Raw genomic sequence first — 27,213 nt, forward strand, 5'->3', positions numbered from 1 at the left:
GAGTTGTGGATTCTCGTAGGGTCCGAAATTCACTACAATACCAGACCATAGAAGAGATCCTGGGTCCCATCTCGATTAGTTAGTCAGAGCCTTCCATCTAAAATTTCCTGAAAAGCCTGGAGGTCCGGCGGGCCCCCCCCTAGCACACGGGATACTGATACTTCCACCCCTCAATGTGTCTGGGATGCAGTTACAGATAGCTCGGCTGTCCAATCTAAGACTGGTAGGTGCTGGCTGTTTCCAGCTGTTCATTATCCCAGGTGATTTCCAGGCTACTTAACTGGGCTGTTACTCTCAGACCTCTGCCAGACATATATACATTTACTGCGTGGTTTCTCTCTCTGTGCCTTGCGTTCTTTTTGTAGATCTTTCATTGCCTTCGGGTGATCCCTTAAAGTGAGATCTATGATTGCTTGTACCTGACCAAATATAAGCGGAGTGCTAGCTTAGAGGCTAAGAATGTACCAGATACACAGAGACAGATACACACTCCTCTCACAGCAAAGGCTTACACACAACTGCTTTATTCTCTGAACAAAGGAAGATACTACAAAAAGGAAAAGGGGGAGGTCGCACAACTTCTGAATTGTTAGTGTCACTCTATGATTGGTTCATTCCAACTTAATTTCCATATATGGTATTCAGTCCAATGTCCAGTGTCCAATGTCCAGTGACTTCTTCACATTCCAAAAATTCCTTCCAGTGTGCTGCTGATCAGGAAATAGACTCCATCTTGCTACACCATATCTGAACTGACTTCTGTAAGGTTTAATAATTGATTTCATTAGCCATTTTTCTTCTTCACATGACCTTGTTCTGACCATCCATCTATTTAACCCCTTCTGCTCTAATCAGCTATCCTCCTGGCATTGTGACCTTGGAACGTTACCCGACTATGCCTTTGTGTCTTCCTTCTGTTTATGATGTACCTTCTTGGCTTTTGACCTCGGACTCATTTCTATTCCGTCTGCAGCTTGGCCGTGAGAAATGAGTCAGCATCACACCAGTTTAAACTTTCCATTGAGCCCATACACACACTGAATTCAGGAGCGGAGTGCTTTAGCCTCCTGAAAAGAGCAGATCAGTTTTTAGAGCGATCGGTGAAGATTTGACCCTCAACAATCACCAGCACATGTAAGGGGGTAAAATATGTTAAAGAGAATCTGTCAGCAGGTTTTTGGCATGTGATCCGAAAGCAGAATAACACAGGGCCTGAGACCCTGATCACAATAATGTATCACATAATAGGCTGTATCTTGTTACAATAACATGGGTGTTTTATTATCAGAAGATTATCACTTGAGGACTAGGTGTCTTGCTCGGTGTAATCCCACCCCCAACCAGTGATTGTCAGCTTTTTGTCAATGAACAGTGTACACAGAAAGCTACCAATCATTGGTGTGGGTGGGGTTATATACGGCTCTGCATTCACAGTACTGCAGCAGGGAAAAACGGATTTTATTACAACTGCTGCACTAAGTAAGTGGGCTAGAGGGGGGCTATTTTAGTCACTGTCGACAGAAAAAGCTCCACAGTGAAGAGAGGTTTTCTCTCTAGAGAATTTTGGACGGGTTTCTCGTAGGACATTCAATTTGCTGCTGCGGAGGAGGGCTGCGTCATTCCCTATGCTGTCATTTGGGCCCATGGGACATAGTGGGTGAATCAGATCATTCAGAAGGATTTTAATGCTTGGTTGCCGCCTGAACTTTGATAATGATGCTACGGAATTAGATGACGTGAATAATCTACAACTAAATGAACACATAAAATGGAACTTGTAATGATAAAAGGTATATGAAGCACATAGAAAAATGTTGCCAAGAAAATTTTAGCCGGCAGCAAAAGCATTAAAAATAAAGGTGTCTTAATGGCAATTAATAAATGGAAGGAATCGAAATAGAAAAAGAAAGCAAATCAAAATGATAGCTAATTAGACTTAAATAATTCCCTCCGTATTATTGTATCTTCTGAGTCACGGCTGTAAAAAGAGGTGAAGATTACAGAGACCTAAAATAGCGCGATGAGGAGAAGGTACAGAAATAAGCGATATGCAAGGTAGGATACATTTTGATTCTGAGGGGCTCACGGTTTTCCACAAACCAAAGTCACTTGTGAAGCTAAATATTTTCTGTCACATGAATAGTCCACCGCCGCCTGCAAGTGATATTATTGAAGAGTTGAAGAAACTGCAGCAACTAAGCCAAGACGTAGAGACCACGTAAAGTTACAATCCAGGGTCACCGAGTGCTAAGGACCAATGCTCTGCTGACTCCATAATGACTCCTGCCTTAACTCCTGGATGTCTTCCTGGAGCAGAACAATATTGTATCATACAATTAGGTTCTGTAGAAGGACGTAGATCTGGGGATTTATTATGATGGAATATAGGCTGAACTGGATGGACAAATGTCTTTTTTCGGCCTTACTAACTATGTTACTATGTTAACTCCTGAATCCGCCCTCAGTCTGTACCCTTCCCCCACCCAAGGAAGAGGGAAGTAGCAGTGTACAGTAACACACGAGACTAAAAAGGTAATACAAAGAGGGATAACGGAATATACCAAATCATACAAATATACTAACATAACAACAAAGGTAAACACCGGGGAGAGGAAAATGGGGTAAAACCAATGTGGGAGAAGGAAGGGAATTAGCACACACTCAAAAAATAGCAGCAGTCTCAGATAAATCCACCAAACGCCTTCTCAAAACAACCACCAACCTCCAAGCATGCAGAATAAGCTGTGCAGGCAATGAGTACTAGCCAGGGCCTAGAACATATAGGAGAGTGGAGTGGCTTACAGTGAACAGCTGAGAGCCTTAATGCAGGAAAGCTTCCGAGAGCTCTCAACTGAGCAAATTAACCCCTGCACTGCTAAAAGAAACCTGCACCGTTTAATATGAAGGTGAAGTGCTTCTAATCAATGCAGGAGAAAGAAATCAGAAGCTGCGGTCTTCTGGCTCCTCTGTCACAGTAAACCTGTGACACCTCCTCTGGAATTAACATCAGCAAAAACATAATGAACCAGGAGCTTCATTGCTTGGGTTTCTATGGCCAAGCAGCTGCATTCAAGTCTTACGTCACCAAGCCAATTGCGGCATGGAGTGGTGCAAAGCAGCTGACAAAGGATTCTAGAAAAGTGGAGAAGTGTTCTGTGCAGTGATGGAGCACAATTCTCCATCTGGAATTTGAGGGACAAATCTGGGTCTGGTGAATGCCAGGAGAATGTTATCTGTCTGACTGCATTGTCCCCTCTTTATTCCAGCGAACGGAAATCTTAGTCTGTCAGCACACAAGACAGTAGCTTTCATCTTTGTAGGAACAGTTTAGGGATGGCCTTATACTAATCCCCATGACTGTTCCCCGATGCACAAAGGAAAGTCCATAAAGACATGGTTGGAGGGGAGTTTGGTGTGGAAAAACATGACTAAAGCCCTGACCTCAACCCTGTCTAACACTTTTTGGGATGAAGTTCACTGGAGATTGAGAGTCCAGCCCTCTCCTCCAACATCTGCGTTTGCACTTTCATCTAGAAGAACATTTGTAAGGTCAAACATTCCTTCAGAAACCTACAAAGTCTTGTAGAAAAGCTTCCCAGAAGAGCAAAAGATGTAATAGCTGTAAAGGTGGGTGAACACCACATTAATGTGCTTGGACATAGAACTGGTGGTCATAAACGTTCCTGTAGGTATAATGTGTAGAGGTCTCAATTCTTTTCATGTATCTGACCCTCCCCAACCCCCTCATAGGATATTCATTCATCCACAACAATCCACTGTCCTCATTCATAAATGGAAATGATTGAAAACATGTTCTGTATGGGATAATCCCCAGAAAGGATTCCCTCGTAAGTATTAGGCTAAAAATATTTTGGGTACATTTGCTGCTTTGTCTTTGTAGGTGGTGATGTAACAGATAGGAGAAACCAGAAGGGGAGACCACCGGGGGATTAACATTATTTACTTGATTTATAAATACAGCTGCCGAGATGTAGAAAAGGCTGGGAAATCCTTTACCTCCGGATTACTGGAATAATAGGAGCTTTACGGGGAAGCCTTTTACATGTCCATTCACCGTGTGGTTATATAAACTGCTTCTATCATCCCCTTCAGGACTGCTCATCACTCAACTGCGATGTCCAAACGTGCCAGCCAGGCGCCACTCCAGTCCGTAGCTTCCCAAACACCTCATCTTAAAGTGGTTATCGGGGCTCCAATGAAAGACAGTCACGCTCTGACTTCACCCTGCTGAATTGTGACAGTCCCATGTGCTCACTGTTGCCCAGTATTCTCCATAGGACGTGCCGACTAATCTTACAAGGCTTCTCGCAGGAGAAGAAAATCAAGAGAAGAGCTGGAGTCTAGGCGGCAAATCACATACATGCAGATCTGTGACCACCTCCCCATACCGGGAATACCGGGAAACGTGACCGTGTGTGCACAGCAGCTTATATAAAATCTAATCTAATAAAAGGATGCACATAGCAAAACTTAGATTACTCATCTACTATACAGGCGTCTGATTTACAAGCATTACTGGAAAATAGGAAATCTTGATCCTAGTACCATGTACAAATAATGCCACCAAGCTATTTACTGTAGGTGCATCTTCCCAATCTTGATTGTTCTCTATGTGTCCACTTTAGCAGATAAAGGATTTCATCACGTTCTGGGCTTGTGCAGACGACCATATTAAAATTGCTCCAAGTGCAATCCGACAAGACATCAGATCGAACCCGGACCAATGTTATTTCTTTTCTTGGAGAAAGTCTCTCCGAAAGGAGGAAAAAAAACAAACATCACTATATGACCGAGTTCTGAGTTCAATCTGATATTTGGATGGCATTCGCCCATGAAAGTCACTGAGTGCGCTCGGATGAAATCGGAGTCCCGTCCAGTTTTCGCGCACCGACAACATGGACATTTTTTCCTCCATCTTCTCTGATTAAACCGTGATCAGCATAGTGTGATGTGATTCTCTCAGAGTGTCATTAGCATCATCGTTCCCATTCACAAGGATGTGAGAACCTACGGCCGTCTGCACCTAATAATTCTGTATGTGAAGTACACCACACAGACAGAAGTATTGGGACACACCACTTAATGGTTGATTTCAGAATATTCATTTAGTCCCATCATCACAAGTGTATAACATCTGGATCTTTCAAACATTTGTGACAGAATGGGTTACTTTATAAGGATGGTCACATTTTCCGGTACTAAGCTGCCCCCAATGCCATAAACATAATACAATGCTCATCCCTGACCTGGGTCTATAAAAAACACCCCAGTATATAAGCAAGATAAAACCATGTATAATCTGTACTCGCCGTCTATGTAAATCCCTGGATTTCTAAGTCATGTGGGTGGAGCTGGACATCGGCTCAGTCATGCAAGCTTCTTCAGGGAGCACCATGATGTCTGGGCAGTTCAGCCCATCAATCAAACTGCGGTGGACATGACTGCTCGCCGGAGGAGCGTGACTGCAGATATTCAGCACCACCCACATGACTGGAATCCAGGGATTTACACTAAAGATAAGCATTTTTTTATTATTTTTTAACTGATATACTGGGGCATTTAGCTTTATAGATACATCTTAGGAATGAACATAACTCACCCCAACAACATTGAGGGCAGTTTAGAAAAGTATACCGTATTTTTCAGACTATAAGACGCTACCGGACCATAAGACGCACCACAAATTTTCAGAAGGAAAATAGGGAAAAAAAAAACTAATGTGTCAAATGGGGGTCCATCTTACAGTCAGAATTCCCTTCCCTGGTAAGCTGATCAGCACAGGTGGAGGAGTGGTTACAGGGGTCGTTCGGTGGCCCAGGCTGGTGCAGAGGCCTCCGGGAAATCTCATCCCAAGCTGGTGCGGTAGCGGCGGCTCTGTGCTGGGGCTCTGTGATGGGCAGGGGAGCTGAGCACCGGGGCAAGCCAAGGGGGCTGTGCTCCGGGGCAAGGCTCTCTGTGCTCCGTGGGGGGCTCCACCGGCATTTCTTCAAAGCCCGGAGGCCCCCGCACATCCGTTGCTGCCATGTTACGGTGACCTCCGGGAACATGGCCGCCAAGTCAAGGGTGGCACATGCTCAGATTCAAATCTCGGCAACGAGATCTCATCCCGAGATCTGAATCTGAACATGCGCCGCCCCCAGTCAGGCGGCCATCTACCCGGAGGCCATGTTCCCGGAGGCCACCACAACATGGCAGCAACGGCATGTGCGGGGGCCTCCGGGCTTTGATGAAATGCCGACGGAGCCCCCCACAGAGCACAGAGAGCTGCTACCACTGCCCTGGAGCACAGACCGCCACCACCACACCACAGAGCCCCGCCGCACCGTCACAGCCGCAGGATTTGTAAGCATATTGCGACAATAAAAAGCACCCCTATTTTCACCCAAAATTTTTTGGGAAAAAAGTGCATCTTATTGTCGAAAAATACGGTAATTAAGTGACAGGTTCCCTTTAAAGATCTAACCAAATTTGTGTGTGGTCTTGTAATTGGCTGCCACCATTGTAATAAGTCAGTTTGTGAAATATTTAGGAACTTTAGGGAAGAACTTTTAGTATTGTGTGTGGCAATATTGAAACATGGAGGCATTAAGGAACCACAGCAATGTAGACATGAAGAAGAGGAGACCATGTAAAGTAACGAAGTGGGGTCAACGAGTCCTGAGGAGAAGAGAGCATAAAAGTCAGCAATGCTCTGCTGACTCCATAAGTGAAGAGTCCAAACCTCCATATTAGTTTGAACATCTGCATGAAAAATATTTTCTGGGGGCTTCATGGGTTTCCATGGCTGAGCAGCTGCATGCAACCTCGCATCATCAAACAGAATATCAAGTACCAGTCTGCTCATACTCACGCTCATTCATATTATAGCTGGAGAGGTCGGGGAAACTTCTCTGAGTAGGTCTTGTAGCTGAAAAGGAAAAAAAAGTTACATTATGGAGTCATATCTTGTATAAAATAAGAAAGATAGAAAATGTTACTTCAACAATGGAGACTTGTCAGATTGATCAAAAAAAAAAAAAAAAAAAAGTGTAAAACTTTACTAAGTACTAAGAGCAAATATAAGGAACACTACTCTTATTCAGGCTAAATACAGCTGAAAATCATACAGTCTTCAATCATGTGATTAAACTGATGCATAATTGAAGTTACCTGATGAAGTTACCACCTGAAGAAGCAATATGCGAAACATGCCTGCCAGGGGAGTGGGAAGTCAATATGACTGCAGGTCTGGAGCAGACATTTCATTCATCCTCTGGTTTCTATTGGTTTAATGCTCTGGATTCACTGACCTAATTGGCAGTATGATTTTTGATTCGACTTGTACCTGATTATTGTTTCTTGTGCTAATTTATGTATATCTGTGAAGGAAGTATGCAACTGATCGGTAGAGTATAATGTCAGCAGACCAACTGGGTAAGGCTACAGAAAGGACATCACATCTGCCTGCTCTTAATGCAGTAAGTAGGAACTACAGGGGGTCTCCAGGGAGCATGCTAGAGGTGTCAAACATGGCAGCTTCACAGAATTAGCAGATGGTGTGTAGAATACTTCCAATTGTCACAAACAGCATCTTTTAAAGGGGCCAATCGGGTTATCCTGGAAATATGAGCCTATGGTCAGGACTATAAAAAGCTGGGTGGCACAAAGAGAAAGGGTTCCCATTTGAGGACGGTGTATGCAGATGTGCTCCATAATCCCCTTCTCCTTCCCTCAAGGAAACAGACAACTATATACATACTTTATAGTAAAGCACTGTATATTTTTATATTAAAGCTTAAAATCTTTAATAAGACCTTTTGATTGTCTGATAGTAAGATATTTTGGGGACGCATCACCCCATGTGTTTGAGGAGTGGTGGCAGTGTGATAAGTAAATCAGTGTGCTGAATTTGTCGGGGGGTAGTGTATGCTCACTTTATAGCTTAAAACAGAGGTTGAGAGTAGGATTGAGAGAGAGGAGATAAATTAACCCATGCAGGGACACTTCACGTCATATGCTGAGAAGTGTGTATGTGACCATATCAAATACAAATAATTTATTTTCATTATATATATGCCTATTTTATGCCCATTTAGAACAATAACTGACTTATTGTTTACATTTAGATATAACTATCATTTTCGTGATAGATTGGTGACTTCTCACTTTTGCCAACCAGATATGTAATCATGTCTGCGAGTTTTGTTGTTTTTATTCTGTACTAATAATATTATAATAATTACTGATTAATATGGCATATTTAATCTATTTTACTGGAGTATTTGGGATTTTTCTATCTTCAATTGGTATACAGTACTTTGGTAGATTTTTAATTTGGTTATTTTTTTGATACTCCCATCTTTGGATCAGTTTATAGAAGCTCTGGTTCAAGCCAGTTACTCTTCTGCCCGGCAAGTTTAATTCCAGTTACTCACCCCGACTCAGGTTTTGACTACTTTATTACCTACTTACTTTTTCTTTTCCTGACCTTGTTACTGATCAGACTTTTTGACTCATCCTCTGCCGTACTGCTCCACCGGCCAGCACTCCATGAACTCAACTCAGGAGCACCATTGGGTAAGTTCAAGACCCAGTATAGGGCTTAAAAGGTTGAAGGCCAAGGTTCCCCTGGAACAAGCTAAACAAAGTGGCTAGTGCAAAGCCTGTCCGTGGAAGCCCTTCTAAGTGCTGCGAGCCTTCCACTGACACCTGAACCCTAAATGCCATACATCCAACCAATAAAATGGCCGTATATTCACCCAGTCACGAAAACTTAGAAATGGAGGTGGAAGAGTGTCACACAGTGTAACAAACATTGGCTTATTGCTATGGACTGCATTACACCATCACATCAGTTTTTCCGTATTCCCACAGCAAGCCTGTGTATATTGACTCATCGGTGGCTCAGGCTGCTGCTCTTTTACTCTCCATGCTTTGCACTGCAACCATACAATTTCCCAGGAAGGCAAGTCCAGCTTATCTACTTTACCTAAAGTATTTACCTGTAAGATATAGACATGATAAAAACTGTAACCATCTGATACAGACAGAGCCTGTTCCTTACCTTCTGTACAGTTTCCGGACTGATGAGAGCGCTGTCTGTTCGACTTAAATGACATCTCTTTCTACATAAAAATAAAAACACACAGGCAGGTTATGGCTACATTTATATTTCCCTTACATTCATATTTCTTTCCGTTGTTCTTATATTACTTGTCTTTTTTGTCATTTCCTGCAGATTCGGTCGGTGCCAAATAAAGCTGGTTAATATTACATGAGGCAACTCCGATAAAACAAAAAAAGGGGTCTACGAATACAAACGTAGCGTACAAATAAAAGAGGAAGAAGCAGTGAAATCTGATTGAATGTTAAAGCGGATTTGGAAGAACAGCAAAACTGCATAAACTGTTGCCAAAGGAAATCTGTTAGAAGGCGTTTGCTAGGCATCATGATGTAGGGGCAGAGACCCAATTACAGGGACGTGTCACTCACTGAGCTGTATTTTGTGGTTTCAATACAATCAGTGTTTTATCAGAAGGAGATTATCACTACAGGACAACTGGCCTCCTGGTCCAACCATTGTTTAGCAGCTCTCAGTCACTATACAAATATGCACAGAAAGCTGAGGTGTGGCGGGGTGATACACTGCTCAACAAGGGAGCTCTGCAGCAGAGAAAACTGATTCTATAACTGCGACACCCAATAAGCTAAGTGATACATAACTGGAATCAGGATCTCCATCCCTACCACCAATCAAAGGTCGAAAGATTTCGGAAGTGAGTGTGTTACTCTTTAGGTCCAAGTATATAGGTGTAATAAACGTTAATGAGAGACGACACTCTCCACTGGAGGCCTACAATGGATGGTAAGACTATACTCTAAAAGGCCAGCACACACATGTGATGGGGCCTCTAAATCTCCCCCTAACAGAGGACATTGATAGAAAACAGGATAGGGAACATTTCATCATGTCTTTTTTTTTTTTTTCTTCAGGGAAGGTAGGTTGTCGACAGAGGTCTGGCAGCAGCCTAGACCCATTTTACCATTGAAAACACATGCATGCTTGTGTATGTGTATAGAGGGGTCGTTAGGAGTGGCTGTATGACTCCTACTGAAGGTGGCCACCTTTATACAAAAGCTACAGTGGATATGGAAAGTATTCAGACCCCTTTACATTTTCCACCCTGTTTCATTGCAGCCATTTGGTAAATTCAAAAAAGTTTTTTTTACATTAACCCCTTAATGACCGCCAATACGTCTTTTAACTGACCTGAGATATAAGAGAATAGCCTCCCCATACAGGTGACAATCCAGCAGCTGTCGGCTGTATACTATAGCTGACAACTTGCTGTATCAGCCAAGATCAGTGTTTGCACCTCCCAAATCTGTTTAACCCCTTAGATGCTGCTGTCAATAGTGACTACATCATTATAAATGGTTAACAGAATGTGGGGGCTTCCTCTTTATCCAAACTGGTGCCCACAGATCATGATTTTGTGGTCCTGATGTTTGCCATGGCAATTCACGACCAATAGCGGCCTTAGGCTATGTGCACACGTTGCAGATTTCCTGCAGATCTGCAGCTTTTTTTCCGCGCAGAAACGCTGCAGATCTGCAAGTAATTTACAGTACAATGTAAATCAATGGAAAATAAAAATGCTGTGCCAATGGTGCAGAAAAATCTGCACAGAAAACGCAGCAGATTCAAAAAAGGAGCATGTCACTTCTTTGTGCAGAACTGCTGCGTTTCTGCACCCATTCCATAATAGAAATCTGCAGGGGTAAAGAAAGGAAGAAATCTGCACAAAAATCTGCAACGTGTGCATATACCAAAAAAGGAGCAGATTCTGACCTGCGTTTTCTGCCAAGAAATTCAGAATCTGCACATGAAATTCCACAGTCAAATCTGCAACGTGTGCACATAGCCTTAGAGTCTGATGGCTATAGTAACCTGCTCAGAAGTTTGCGTCATTTAGGTGGTAAAAATACACATTTTCATTTCTGTCATGTCACTTTGCATTAATTCCTGTAAAGCACCTGAAGGGTTAATAAACTGCAGTTTTCAATATGTCTAGGGGTGCTGTTTTTAAAATGGTATCATGTTTGGGTGTTTCACCATATATGGAACCCCTAAAGTCACTTCAAACATGGATAGGTCCTTAAAAAAATAAATTTTGTAAATTTCCTTGAAAAAAATGAAAAATTGCTGCTACATTTTTAAACCTCCTAAAATGCTAAGGAAATAAAATAACATTTTACAAATGATGCTGATGTAAAGCAGACACGAGGGAAATGTTATTTATTAATGGGTTGCTGTGGTATGACCATCTGGATTAAAGGGATAATCATTCAAATTTAGAAAATTGCATTTTTTTTTTAACATTTTTCTCAAATTTTTGATATTTTTTATAAATAAACACAAAACATTGACCTAAATTTACCATTATCATAAAGTATAATGTGTCACGAAAAAACAGTTTCAAAATCACTGGGATTTGGTGAAGCGTTGCAGAGTTATTACCACATAAAGTGACACTGGTCAGATTTCAAAAATTTGGCTCTGTCACTAAGGGGTTAATGTACACTCTGCACCCCATCTTGACTGAAAAAAACAAATGTAGAAATTTCTTGGTTCTACTCCTTCATTGGAGTCCAGTTGTGTTTAATTAAACTAAGAGGACTTGATTTGGAAAGGCACACACCTGTCTATATAAGACCTCACAGTGCATGTCAGACCAAGGAGCTCAGAGACAGAATTGTGGCAAGGCACAGATCTGGCCAAGGTTACAACAGAATTTCTGCAGTACTCAAGGTTCCTAAGAGCACAGTGGCCTCCATAATCCTTAAATGGAAGAAGTTTGGGACCACCAGAAGTCTTCCTAGACCTGGCCGTCCAGCCAAACTGAGCAATCGTGGGAGAAGAGCCTTGGTGAGAGGTAAATAAGAACCCCAAGATCACTGTGGCTGAGCTCCAGAGATGCAGTAGGGAGATGGGAGAAAGTTCCAGAAAGTCAAATATCACTGCAGCCCTCCACCAGTCAGGCCTTTATGGCAGAGTGGCCTGACGGAAACCTCTCCTCAGTGCAAGACATATGAAAGCCCACACAGAGTTTGCTAAAAAAACAAAACAAACAAACACATGAAGGACTCAGACTATGAGAAATAAGATTCTCTGGTCTGATGAGACCAAGAAAGACTGTTTTGGTGATAATTCTAAGTGGTATGTGTGGAGAAAACCAGGCGCTGCTCATCACCTGCCCAATACAATCCCAACAGTGAAACATGGTGGTGGCAGCATCATGTTATGGGGGTGTTTTTCAGCTGCAGGGACAGTATGACTGGTTGTCATTGAAGGAAACATGTATGTGGCCAAGTACAGAGATATCCTGGATGAAAACCTCTTCCAGAGTGCTCTGGACCTCAGACTTGGCCGAAGGTTCACCTTCCAACAAGACAATGACCCTAAGCACACAGCTAAAAGAACGAAGGAGTGGCTTCAGAACAACTCTGACCATTCTTGACTGACCCAGCCAGAGCCCTGACCTAAACCCAATTGAGCATCTCTGGAGACCTGAAAATGACTGTCCACCAACGTTCACCATCCAACCTGATGGAATTGGAGAGGATCTGCAAGGAAGAATGGCAGAGGATCCCCAAATCCAGGTGTGAAAACTTGTTGCATCATTCCCAAGAAGACTCATGGCTGTACTAGCTCAAAAGGGGGTTTCTACTCAATACTGAGCAAAGGGTCTGAATACTTATGACCTTGTGATATTTCAGTTATTCTTTTTTATTACATTTGCAAAAATTTCTACATTTCTGCTTTTTTTCAGTCAAGATGAATGAGAAAAAAAAAACCAAAAAAAAAAACAACTTTTGTGAATTTACCAAATGGCTGCAATGAAACAAAGAGTGAATAATTTAAAGGGGTATGAATACTTTCTGTACCCACTGTATATATGCAGCTCCCCTGCAATTCCCTGGTATGGGGAGGATTTGTTTGTCTCTTCCTGGACATTAATTTTGATTATTAACGTTCATTTATTGCAGCAGCCATAAAGCACACATCACTGCGGCAGCCATAAAGCAGCAGCCATAGCCACACTCTGCTGCGGGCTAACAGAATAAATTTAGAAGTGCGTTTCCAATGTGGTCGCTTCAACATAGAAAATAATGTGTTCTTTTTTTAATTATTTTTTTTTCTAAGTCTAAGGGTACCGTCACACTATAACATTTCGATCGCTACGACGGTACGATTCGTGACGTTCCAGCGATATCGTTACGATATCGCTGTGTCTGACACGCAGCAGCGATCAGGGATCCTGCTGAGAATCGTACGTCGTAGCAGATCGTATGGAACTTTCTTTCATCGCTGGATCTCCCGCTGTCATCGCTAGATCGGTGTGTGTGACACCGATCTAGCGATGCGATCCAGCGATGCGTTCGCTTGTAACCAGGGTAAACATCGGGTAACTAAGCGCGGTCCTGCGCTTAGTTACCCGATGTTTACCCTGGTTACCCAGGGACCTCGGCATCGTTGGTCGCTGGAGAGCTGTCTGTGTGACAGCTCCCCAGCGACCACACTACGATTTACCTACGATCACGGCCAGGTCGTATCGCTGGTCGTGATCGTAGGTAAATCGTATAGTGTGACGGTACCCTAATTCAACTAAAAATAAAAAACAAACAATCATTTGAAAGTGTAAAAGGCAGGCAGATTCAGCTCTATTATGTCTGTACAAATAGCAAAATGTTTTTTGATCAGTGACCAGAATCTCCCTCGTGTCCTGTGTAAAAGATTGTACCAACCAGATTGTCTCAGATCAGCTCCTTTTTAGGCGATCTTTGCACTGTAAATGGCAGGTGATGAAAGGCTACAACTTTCAGATTGGAGTAGAAGTCTCATTACATAGTTTCCCGGGCGCTCCACAGCTAGCAATCACTCTGGTTATCTGGCTGCACTAGTAGGCAGCACACACTGGGGTGGATGAGCTAAAGCCAACTGCATCTTAAAGAGACCCGGACAGCTCCACCGATATGTTGCTTAGTAAATAGGTCTATAAAATAATTATTGTGCAGCATATTATAATTCCGTGCCACTGTTCTGCTGGCAGCATCGGACTGGCCCTCCGGAGGATGGAGGATCCTCCGGAGGGTCCTGACACTGTACCCTGCCGACTATTCATCACTACTTATTCCCAGGTTAGACAACCTAGGAGAGTGGTCCTGCTTATTATTAAGCCTCAAACATTCAGCATTTTACCTCAGTATTTGTAAGCCAAAACCCACGAGTGGGTGATAAATACAGAAGGGGTGCATATGTTTCTATTATACCTTCCCTCTGATTGTCCCACTCCTGGTTTTGGCTTACACATACTGAGGTAAAATACTGACCAAATACTTAAGGTGTGAATGTGGCGTTACACTAACAGGCTGCAAAATGGCCGGTGTTAGGGCTTGAGTGTAAAATGTCTTTTAGAAATGAGTGAACCTGCAAATTTTGTATTAAGGTAAAGATGCTCTGGGTAAAATGTTGGCAGTGTTTCCCTGAAACGTCTGTGGAGACATCAGTTTGGTCACAAATCCATGTTGCACGTACCCGTCCTGTGATTATCACAGACAGAACACAAACCCATTATAGTCTATAGGGCTGTTCCCATGTACTTGTGTCCATACAAAGATCACGCTGAGGGGTCCGCTTTATTCCAGTATCACAGATGAAAAAGCACCAATACAAGTCTATGGGTCCATGAAAATCACATACAGCACGAGAGGGCATCAGTGTACAATCCGTGTGTGGTCGGTGATTAACATTGCAAAGGATGGAAGAAGCTTCCTAATTTATTTATACATGAAAATCACAGATGACACACTGGCCAAACACGGAGGACATTCATATTGTTTTTTCGCCTATGTGAAAAAAAAAACCCAACAGTGATGTCTGAATGAGGCGTGATGTGCTGAAACCACTCTAAGATAATCAAAATGCCCTAAAAAGGAATATACAGTAAAAGTTATTGAGGAAGTCTCCATACTTGGCTACTCCCCTTCCTCCAGGAGCCAAAACGGTTCAGTCGCTGCCTAGTTTGGACCCGACCCTTCCAAGATGAGGTTTTCTTTATTGGTACCATTTTGGGGTACTTACAACGTTTTGTTGCGGAAATGCAGTGACAAAAACAGAAATTCTTGCATGTAATTTTTCCTTTCTAATGGGTTTATTACTTTTATATTTTTAGAGATATCAGGATACCAAATATGTTTATTTTTTTAATCTTTATTTTCATTTTATTTTTTAGTCACCTCCAAGGAACTTGAACCTGTAATTGTGTGATTGCTTGTGCTAAATATAGTGATACTAGAATATGGCACTATACAGTCAAATTACCGACTGGGTTTCATGGGAGCACCAAGATGGTGTCGATGTTGGCTGTCAGTAGATCCCCAGCTACCATGTTAACCCCATTGGCATTCCAAAATTGCATCTCATGGATGCTGATGGGAGCCGGAGTGGTCGCACTTTGTAATTATGCCATTTAAATACACCTGCTAGATTAATAGCGGCATTTAAATGGTTAAACATCAGTGACCGGAGCCGGCCGGGGTCGTTGCCGTTAGCGGCAGGTGCCGGCTGTATCCCAGCTCCGTACGACCTAAGGACATGTACGTCATGAAGAAGGTAAAGCCACTAACTGATGGCACCTGCAGCTCGCACCTTTCTTTGTTCTCTGACGACTTTTCTCCGGTTCGTACTTTGTTCTTCAATTTCATATTTTTCAGTGAAAGAATCAAGAATGTCATAAAGTTCTTCGGCTTGTGCAGGGCGGGGAATCTCACCAAACAAGACCTCATATGCCCGGATGTCATCTTGACAATAAAATCTGTAATAAATACTCGATTACAATCCTGCAGGTTACAAGACAATATATTCTATATTGCAAGGAATCGGATATGTGAGAAATCAGTGAAAAGTGTTGGGGAGAACACGACATTTGATCGTTGACACAAAGAATACCTAGCGGGATCTGGAAACCATTAGCTGACAATTCTCCCTTTTGGCTTCTTGGATTCATGCAGTATGTATAGTGTGGCTTTTTCTTATTTTTCAGCACCTCTATACTCAGAAAGGTGGAAAAATAAATTGGAAAGTTACCTATAGAACATCAACAAGCTCCTGTTGATGGATCTTTTCTCATATGCGACTTAAGTTCTTTGACTGCAAAATTGAAGAAGTCGTCTCACAACGATTTCAAGATTTACTGTCTCCTTTCGCCAGAAGCACTTATTACCCCATGAACACAAAATGCAAGAATAAGGCTTGAGCTACATGGTGACAGTGCCCACGACAAAGGTCATATGGCCAAATATAACTGTTACATCACAGCCCAATACAAGTGAAAGGGGTCGCACTGCACCATCTAAAGGCCCCGTCACACTTAGCGACGCTAAAGCGATCCCGACAACGATACGACCTGTCAGGGATCGTTGCTGCGTCGCTATGTGGTCGCTGGTGAGATGTCAAACTGTGAGATCTCCCCAACGACGCAGCAGCGATGCGGCGACCTGTAGCGACCTGTACAACGATGTCACATGGCAGCTATTTCATGACGATTAACAGACCTCAATGAGGGACGTCCTGTCATGAGGTCGTTGGTAAGGTGTCAAACACAGCGATGTGTGCTACCCAGCGGGACCTCAACGATCAAAAAAAGGTCCAGGCCATTCCGACACAACCAGCGATCTCACAGCAGGGGCCTGGTCGCTGCTACGTGTCACACATAGCGAGATCGCTACTGAGGTCGCTGTTGCGTCACAAAACTTGTGACTCAGCAGCGATCTCGCTTTGTGTGACGGGGGCTTAAGTGGCCATCAAAAATAAACTGCAAAAAATCCGACACTGTTGAATTTATGACTTGCTTGTCACGGCCACCGTACCCTTTGGTTCACAATGTGACTCCATTCACTTGTGTTGCGCTGTAATATAGCAGATAGACGCGGCTATCTTTGGCTGCAAGACCCGGGTCACACAGAGTGTAGTGCGAGAGCCAGTATGATGAGTGGTGACGTCACTGCTCAACATTTCGGCTCTCGCGCTGCCTTTGCAAGACCCGGCGGCTGTGAACTCCGATAACCCATGACGTCACCGCTCGCCACAGTAGCCGGGTTCTCGGAGTGCAGCCTGAGAACCGGCAGTGGCTGATGCTCCAGTCTATGAAGCTTCATTCTATGAACGAGGCTCCATACATGGGAACTCCATTTTGACTACGGCGGACAGGTGTGGATTATTTTTTTTTTAATAAATGGGTGAAGAGATTGTCGGTTACGGATTTTTACAAATAAAAGGATGTGTGTGTGTGTGCGCGCGTGTGCGTGCATGTATTTCTTTTGGCTATGGGGTTATTAATAGGGTTGCCAGACAGACACCTCTCCATTACTAACCCTAGGTCTTGATGTCCGCGTCAGTTGCTGACATCAACCCCACAATCCCATTACCCCAATTGCCAACCCACCAGGGCAAATCGGGAAGTGCAGAGCTAAGAGCAAGAATTGGCTCATCTAATGGATGCATCATTTCTGGGGCAGCTGAGGTCTGGCCTTTTTAGGCTGGGAAGGGGCCAATATCCATGGATCTTTCCAGTGTATTAATATGAGCCCACAGCTGTATGCTTAGCCTTTGCTGGTTATTAAAAAATAGGGGGAGGGGGTGCAATTTAAAAAAATGTTTTTATTAGCCAAATACATGTACTGTAAAATGTGTATTTTAAACAGCACCAATTATATATCACACAGATATCTTTCGATCTACGTATCCCCTATCTTTGCGCCTCTAACACCTTAACATCTGTCATTTCTATTCTGCATTCTATATCAGTACGTATCACAGGGATTGTGCTCATGGATGGAACATATGGACACACGGATAGCACTGGCACTTGGTTTTTCCAGTACCGACAATATTGTGACATGTAAAGGAGGCCTTAAGGTAAGGGCAGATGGAGTGGCACGAATGTGAACAAAACCCAACGGTCCATAACTGGGTGCATGATTTTGTCGGAGGTCAGATGTTTCCACTAATAGAAATTCTGTGTTTTATTCTTTTTTCTATTTTTTTTTTTTTTTTACGTGATAAATGGGAATAAAGGGTGTAGACTTTTACATATTTTACAAGTTTTTTTATGCCTTACAATGGAACGTGATCAATTGTACAATTCCCTGTAATATTTCCTCCCAGATTTCTGCTATTAGTTGGAGAACTAACATGACAGTCATGGGGGTTGTTATTAGTCCCCCGGCTGCCAAGACCATTGGCTCCAAGCTATTTATAGAGGGAGCGCCACCGGTCTTACATCCTGACTACTTAAGTGCCGTGGTCACTATTGACCCAAGCGGTAAAGCTTCTGGCGAGTTAGCTCAGACTCTCACAGCTGTAGGCAGGTGTCCGCTGTATTCCACATGTGACTGCCAGAGGTAAAGGAAATAATAGGTGTACTGCCCTACAGCAAGAAGCAAACCTGGGACCATCTCATTATAAGGCTTTGAGGGTGGGGAGGGGATTCCTGCAGTCAGATCCCCTCTGGTCAGGAAGCAATACAATGTGTTAGAGACGTGCCATCACCGAAAAGTTTCCAACTATTTCACAAACTAACACTGATAATGCGGCAACTTACTTGCGATTGGTTTCTTTCCTTTCAATCAACCCAGATCCTTCCAACGATATTCCTGCAAACAGCCCGCGTGACTTGCAGTACGTGTAGACGGCCGCCGAGCTCCTGATTGCAACATCTCCCTCCAGATTTCTAGAAGAGCAGGAAGAGTTCAGGGTCTGATGCTGGGCTCAGCTATGTATACAGATAGATGGAGCTCATGGGAAGAAGGTCGTAACCATAAAAACAAAACAATCCCCAATATTCTGGTGCTGGAAGGTCATAAGAAATTAAGTCCCGAAAGTTAGGAGAAATTGGTACATGATAGAAAAAAAAGTGTTAATAGACTTCTTTATTTGTAAAGCGCTGCGAAATATGTTGGCGCCATATAAATAAAATTATTATTATTATATTAATTGTAGAAATACAGTGTTAATGACAAGTAAAAGCAATTGGCTTGATAAAAATGGAGTAAAAGGGAAACTGTAGGTGCGGAATATGTAAAGTCACCGTTCAGTGTATAGTGGGTCCGTTTCCCTCTGTTTTCAGGGATGCCAACCACCCTTACATTATTCCCGCTGAGTCGGTTTTCCAGGTCACCTGTTTCAGACAGTAGGACTGAGATTAGCTGACCAGGTCTGTGAGGGTCACAGGCCGACTGAGGTAATTTATCCTCTTGGTCGTGTAATTGGCTCAGTAACTGGCTGGTGGCAAGGAGAGTTGCCCCTCAGTGAAGCTGGAGGACAGGATGGCCTTTAGGGGCGGATACAGCCTAACCCTTCCCCAACGACCCAGGAGACTGGGTAGCTTACCCTTCACGGAGAGGACGTGACCCAACTAAAGCGGTGTCCTGATCGAGAGGAGTTCTAGTAAAGCCAGCAAGTCTCACCACTGTGCAGGGAGCAGCCGCTCTTCCCATCCTGCCACCAGGTGCGTTGGCACCATCTTGGATTTCTCTGCTTGCACATGCTGCAGCCTCCTGTTGCTTCTTGGCCGTGCCCCCAGTCATGTTCATGCCTCAGGACAGTGCAGGAAAAATCTGCAGAGCCCAATGGAGACACAGGCAAGTAGTATACCTGGAGCGCTCCTTCTGTGTGACCGCTGACATGCCCGGTCAGTGCAGGGTGAGTGGTGGCTGTAACCAGAACCCAGCACTGACTGACAGCCGGCTCAGTATTAGGCCGCAGTCACACTACAGCAAGATATGGCAGAGTCTCGCAGGTTAAAAACAAGCTCTTGCACCGGGACTACAGAGCGGAGCGTGCGGCTCCATGTATTGCTATGCGGCCGCACGCTCTGCTCTGGAGTGCCGGTACCAGAGCTTGGTTTTAACCTGCGAGACTCAGCCGTATCTCGCTGTGTGTGATCCCAGCCTTTGACCCGGCTGCCACTGTCACTTAGCCAAGATCACAGCAGAAAATAGTGTATTGTGATAATTACATATTTGTATAAAATATCATGAAAATACACAACCTAGATGCATTCACATTGTACATCATGTTTAGAACGCTGCATATGATCGCATTCGTGAGAAGGAATCAGTCGGGAGAAAACTTCAGACACAAACTAAATAACTAATAGTACAGACTTGCCACTTTAGTACTTTTTTTTTTTTTTTTAAATAAAGCTTATAATTTATTTCATTTGTCCCATTCTCATTACTTGCCCTTACCTCCCAAGAGGTCCAATAGCAACTGTGAAATTTCCTCCCAGAGTTAAGTTACCGCCTTTGGCAAAAGCTTCGACTGCTCTTTTGTGGTTCAATATAATAACTAAATCGGACACCTGTTTTTAAAAGGTAAAATAAAAACACAGGAACTTTAGTATTACACAAAACTAAAATACTCTTCCAAGAAGATGAAGGAATAAATTAATAAGTCAGCAATGTCTTTATGGCATATCCAATCAGCTGGCAGGGTGATAACTTGCTGATTGGTGGTGGTGCGGTGGGGGAGGGTCAGACCGGTCAGACCTGCACCGATGGGCAGATTGGGCTGCCAGAAAAAGCCAAGCACAGCACCTGGAAGCCCCACAGGGAATGGATGAAGCAGAGGATGAGAATGTTCCGCTAAACCATTCTCATAGGGATTGAAGTTCTCCTTTTAACGGTTAGGAGCAGTTCAAAGCAGTCGGACCCCCACCAATCAACAAGTACTCAATCGTCCTAGGGATAGGTGATAATTTATTGTCTGGTGAAAGCAAGTCTTAACTTTCTAAATCAAAATAGATTTCTAGTGTTTCCCTTTAAGAAATGGGACATCTATATACGGCATATATGGAGGTACCCAGCAAAGACCTACTGTGTTCGCTTCTTGTTTTAGTGAAAGGATGTCACAATACTACACTGGAAGCTCATAAATGGCCCCAAATGATTTCCTAAAACAAGAGCCCTTCGGCTGGGGAAACTGGACCAATAAGGATCAGGCTTATAACACTTCGTAAAATGGCTGTCCAATTGCAACGACGTGTATAAAGATAAGTGGGTCATCTCTCTGGATATACGTCTGATGTAAACAATTGTATATTCCATGTAATAAGAGAACTCTGAGTAGTACAGTTCCTCCTAGTAATTTACAAATTGACAACTGGGTGTTACCAGTTAGGGTGTGTGTCCTTACACGGTGACATTGTCCAATCAATGAACAGTTTCAGAAAGTAGAGACAAACTCTTTGACAAGGAGAATGGTAGCATCGAGTTTTCAATTTTTATTCAAGGAACCATACTAAGGAGACCCACCATACAACAGAACAGGTCTGAGTCATGAAAAACACAGAGGCTAGCACATTAATTGATGAATAATCTGCACTTGTGTTTGCGATCAATAAAGTATTTTAAAAATTGTATCCAAGGTTCACAGCGTTCTTTACTGTCCATTTTCAATGACAAAGGTAAAAAGTTAGCAAAAAAAAAACCTTAAAACTTACAACTATTGATAGCTTTTGATTATATAAATTAAAGTCAGACTAAACTTTGTGAAAATACAGCACTTCACTTTCCAGATGCATGGTGTCGTACTGAAATATTAAAATATTTGACCTCCATTCCATTCATTGATGTGCAAAGCAAAGTGATGTACTCGACTTTCTACAGTAGTCTCGTAAACCATGAATGGAGGTCAAGCATAAGCACCCTCTGCTCAAGATGAAGTTCCTAGAGTTAAGTCTGTAAGATAGCCAATAACTTGAGTGCTTTCCTATTGTGTTTTGGCACCTGTTGAGTGGTGTTGCTGGGGCTTACATCCAAACCCCCCACAAAACAGGATTCGGAGGCATGCGCAGAGAGAACAGGCGATCTGATGTGCATCATCTTCAGGCATGAATGCCTAATGAAAGAAGACACCCAGATGTAGATACCGATTGCTAATAATTTGATGGCTAGGCCCCAGAGATCCAGAAAACTGGACATTGCTGAGCCCCATCTTGAAAGGAGGAGTGCAAGCTAGACCTCCATTCCATTCACTGCCTATAGGACTAGCAGAAAGTGGAGGATAGCTCAGCTTTTTCTAGCAGCCCCCCTTCTCGAGATTGTTTGGTATCCCAGAGTTCGAAACCTCAGCACTCGGCAAGCTATCCCATACTAGGGAAAGTGGGCAACATACTATTTTGGGTAGAAAACGACATTTAGCCAAATTCAAATGGAAAAAAACTCTGGCACATTGCAGCCGTTACTCTGTGTACTCGCCTTCTATGCATGTAAAACAGACCAGGATAGTGCATACTGCAAGGGTCACCATGTAGAGCATTGGTCCGTGTGGGAAAATCGGCTCATAATGGCTCCGCGTGCAAAGCATGGCTCACACGGATAGTCCATGTATGTAGAATATGCTCATCTGAACAAGCCCTAAAAGGTAACAAGATGCATACAGCATCTTAGAGGTTTTAAGGGAGAATAACTGTAGCCCACCATACTTTATACAGCAACACGAGATGCATATGGCAGCGAATTTGGGAATATTAAGGGACACTACTTGCCGTTGTACAGGCTCTGCACGAGGACCAAGCTATTCAGGGTTGAAGAAACATGAAACATAACGGGAAGGGTTGAGAAGCTGTATTTTATGTAATATCAGAAGTAAAACCTTAGTATTCCTTAGCACAGTAAAACTAGATGTTCCCATCTGTCTTATTCTATACATTGTACTGAGCGTCATCTGAACATTCCCACTTGCTGTACTAGAGAGCTGCAGACCTCTGCGGACACAATCAGTGTCCATCATTATTAATTTTATTGCTAATAAAAAAGTTCATCAACATCAGTACTTCTGCTTACAAAGCAGCTTGGTGAACACCAATGGAGGGTGTACAGTAATTGCTGAAAAACGCAAAACTTATTACAGGTTAGAATTTTGAATAACTTGAAGTTTTCATTAGAGGCACAAAAAAAAAATCTGGCCCTGGGCCAGCATTGCAGAATCTGTCAATCTAACAAGAGATTAAATAATCTACGATCACTCGATACTTGCTCTGAACTTCGGCACTTTACACTCCTTATATTCACAGTCAGCCCTTCACACCTAACTAAACACAAGGCATTTTCTGCTGTTATTTTTGGATAAATCTATGATTTAGAGTGATACTGAAATGACATCCACAGGGATGGAGATCAGCTGCTAAATATTTCTATGTTCCCATTTCTCCGGTGTACTATGGATAATATAAATGTGATGAGTACACCAATTTAGTGATATCACTAGGAATCCAGGGAAGAACTTGAATAAATTGTTGATGGTTGTCAATTCTCTAATGTGTATACCAGAATGTCCACTACCTAATCTGCATTGAGCCCCCTGGCACAGACATGTTGCATTTCCACATGCCCAATCTTTGATCCAGTCTACAGATTTTCCTTTATACTAAAGAAATGTTTGGTGACCAGACCCAACATTAGTCGTACATGTCCTAAAAATTAATGTAAGACATGTACATTACAATTTTATATTCACTTTAAATTCTGCTTTTGACATTGGCTCAAAAATTCAACATGGAAAGAAACTCATAGAATGTTAAGAGTTGGAATGGACCTCCTGGGTCATCTGGTCCAACCCCCTGCTCAAAGCAGGATTCACCAAATCATCCCAGACAGATGTCTGTCCAGCCTCTGTTTGAAGACTTCCATTGAAGGAGAATTCACCACCTCTTGTGGCAGCCTGTTCCACTCATTGATCACCCTGTCAAAAAGTTTTTTCTAATATCTAATCTGTGTCTCCTCCCATTCAGTTTCATCCCATTGCTTCTAGTCTTTCCTTGTGCAAATGAGAATAAAGATGATCCTTCTGCAATGTAACAGCCCTTGAGATATTTGTAGACAGCTAATAAGTCTCCTCTCAGTCTTCTTTTTTGCAAGCTAAACATTCCCAAATCCTGTAACCGTTCCTCATAGGACATGGTTTGCAGCCCGGTCACCATTCTGGTCGCTCGTCTCTGAACTTGCTCCAGTTTGTTGAGGTCTTTTAAAATGTGATGCCCAAAACTGGACACAGTATTCCAGATGAGGTCTGACCAAAGAGGAGTAGAGGGCAATAATGACTTCACGTGATCTAGAGTTTATGCTTCTGTTAATACATCCCAGAATTGCATTTGCCTTTTTTGCTGCTGCATCACACGGTTGATTCATGTTCAGTTTATGATCTATTAGTATACCCAAGTCTTTTTCACATGTGCTGGTGCTTAGCCCTATTCCTCCCATTCTGTATACGCTTTTTTTCATTTTTATGCCCAGATGTAGTACTTTGCATTTTCCCTGTTAAAAACCATTCTGTTAGTTGCTGCCCATTGCTCCAGTTTATTTATATATTTGAATCCTCTCTCTTTTCTCTAGTATTAGCTATCCCTCCTAGCTTTGGGTCATCAGCAAATTTAATCAGTTTATCCTTAATTCCTTCATCTAAAATCATTGATAAAGATGTTGAACAATACAGGGCCCAGGACACAGCCCTGTGGTACCCCACTTGAGAGATTCTTCCAACTGGATGTGCAGCCATTTATGACCACTCTTTGGGTCCAATCACTAAGCCAGTTATGAATCCACTAACATTTGCCTTGTCTATTCCATACTTCGTCATTTTTTTCAATACGGATTGTGTAAGATACTTTATCAAATGCTTTGCTGAAGTCAAGATATACTATATCTACAGCATTTTCCTGATCCACTCAGTCAGTGATTCGGTCATAGAAGGAAATTAAGTTAGTCTGACTTGACTTATTAGTTACAAACCCATGCCGACTCTGGTTAATCACTTCATTCTTATCCAGGTACTTACATACATGAGGTTTAATCATTTTTTCAAAGCTCTTTCCTGGTATAGACGTGAGACTCACCGGCCTATAGTTCTTTGGGTCCACCTTCTCCCCCTTTTTGAAGATTGGAACAACATTTGCTCTTCTCCAGTCTTCTGGGACTTCTCCTGTTCTCCAAGAATTATCAAAGATTATGGAGAGTGGTTCAAAAATTTCTTCTGCTATCTCCTTTAGTACTCTGGGGTGTAATTCAGCTGCACCTGGAGACTTGAATTCATTTATGTTAGCAAAGTGTTTCCTCACTATCTTTCGGTTTATAAATATCATGAATTCTAGGCAGCATGGTGGCTGTGTTCTAATCCCACCTTGGACAACATCTGCAAGGAGTTTGTATGTTCACCCCGTGTTTGCGTGGGTTTCCTCCGGGTACTACGGTTTCCTCCCACATTCCAAAGACCTACTGATAGGGAATTTAGATGGTGAGCCCCATCGGGGACAGAGATGACAATGTGTGCAAACTGTAAAGCGCTGCGGAATATGTTAGCACTATATAAAAATAAAGATTATTCTATTCCCTTAATAGGACAGTGAAAATCAGTTGATGTTACATTTCCTTTCTGAGAGAAAACAGATGCAAAATAGGAATTTAAAAGTTTGTCTCTCAACATCCTTTCTTACCATTTCATCATTTTCATTGTCAGCTTTGGTTAATCTGATTCGTGCCCTGCAGGTTCTGCAGACAGCATTATATTCTTCTTTAGATATGCCTCCTTCTTTCCATTTGAAAAATATTTCTCTCTTTCTTCCTTTTTAGCATGTGTTTAAGTTCTGTGTTCATCCATCCTGGTTTCCTTAAATGCTTCCTATTCTTCCCTCTTTTTGGAATGGTTAACGATTGTGCTTTAAGAATCAAATTTTCAATATTTCTCATTCTTCCTGAACTTTTTTGTCCTTAAGGATATCCAGCCATTGAATCCCTCCGATTCTCTTTCTGAGTCCCTTAAAATCTGCCTCTCTGAAATCTAACTTTGAAGTCTGAGTCTTCACAGGTCTTCCTCCTCAAGTTATCCAAAATTCTAAACTAGCATGGTTGCTACCTTCTAGGGTCCCAGCCACTCTTACCGCCTCAACCATTTCCTCACAGTTTATGAGGATTAGATCCAAGGTAGCAGATCCCCTTGTTTTCTCCCCTACCTTTTGGAAGATAAAATTGTCAGCAAGAGAGGATAAGAATTTGCTTGACCCGTTAGTTTTGCTTAAGAGAGATTCCTAACAAATGTCTGGATAGTGGAAATCTCCCATAACCACTGTTATTTTTTTGAAAACTTGGCCATTTGATGCATAAAGAGTTCATCCATATCTTCAGCTTGCACAGGCGGCCTGTAGTAAATGCTTACAATGGTGTCCTTACTGTTCTCTCCTTGTATGCTTACCCAAACAGTTTCCACAAAATTCCCAGTCCATCTCTGTGCAGATATATGCTTTTCTAACATTTATCAAGTCTGTTTCCTGCAAATAAGTTGTAATCCTTCTAGCTTTGTATTCCAAATCATGTGTATCATCCCACCAAGTTTCTCTGATTCCAATTACATCATATTTCTTTTCCTGCATTAGTAGTTCCAATTCTCCTTGTTTGTTGCCCAAGCTTTGTGCATTCATATAGAAACATTTTAGTTTGTGATTGGTTTCTCTTTCTCCAATATTTTTATTATTTTGATTTTTTTTTTGTCTTTGTTCTTCCCTTCCACTTTTAATAGCAGAGTTCTCAATAGTATTTGTCAGGTGTATGGCTTTTTCTGGCCTTTTGCTTCCCTTCCCACATTGTTCTAGTTTAGAGCTCTCCTGATGGGCGCAGCAAAATAAACTTCCAAATACATGTTTTCCAGTCTTCGTAAGGTGCACCCCATCTCTAGCAAGCCGTCCATCGTGTAGGTAATTCACTCCATGATCCAGAAATCCAAATCCTTGCTGATGGCACCATCGACGTAGCCAGTTGTTCACCTGCAGAATCTTATTCCACCTCCTTTTTCCATGGCCATCCACTGGGAGAATGGAAGAGAAGACCACCTGCGCTCCCAGTTCTTTCACTTTCTTACCTAAGTTTTCAAAGTCACTGCAGATGGTTTCCAGGTCGTTTCTTGCGGTGTCATTTGTCCCCACATGTATTAGCAGGAATGGTTGGTCATCTGTAGGTCTGAAGAGTCCTGATATCCTGTCAGACACATCTTTACTTTTTGCACCGGGAAGACAGCACATTTCTTTTGCACCGGGAAGACAGCACATTTCTCTTGAAGTTATATCTGGTCTGCAGATAGCGGCCTCTGTTCCTCTTAAC

The 27,213-nt window shown here is 42.6% G+C and overlaps 1 protein-coding gene across 2 annotated transcripts in view; it reads right to left on the reverse strand.

Annotated features, from left to right (window-relative positions):
* Positions 1-27,213, reverse strand: part of SH3YL1 (SH3 and SYLF domain containing 1) — a 133,747-nt gene that overhangs the window by 41,685 nt on the left and 64,849 nt on the right. For both annotated transcript variants that reach the window (XM_069727990.1, XM_069727991.1), the window contains exons 5-9: positions 20,314-20,426; positions 18,666-18,794; positions 15,713-15,878; positions 9,065-9,125; positions 6,872-6,928 (exon numbers count right to left, since the gene is read on the reverse strand). In XM_069727990.1, the coding sequence (XP_069584091.1) occupies positions 6,872-6,928; positions 9,065-9,125; positions 15,713-15,878; positions 18,666-18,794; positions 20,314-20,426 (526 nt within the window). The remainder of the gene's footprint in view (positions 1-6,871; positions 6,929-9,064; positions 9,126-15,712; positions 15,879-18,665; positions 18,795-20,313; positions 20,427-27,213) is intronic.

The sequence above is a fragment of the Ranitomeya imitator genome, chromosome 5, assembly GCF_032444005.1.
Source record: "Ranitomeya imitator isolate aRanImi1 chromosome 5, aRanImi1.pri, whole genome shotgun sequence".
Lineage (NCBI taxonomy): Eukaryota > Metazoa > Chordata > Amphibia > Anura > Dendrobatidae > Ranitomeya > Ranitomeya imitator.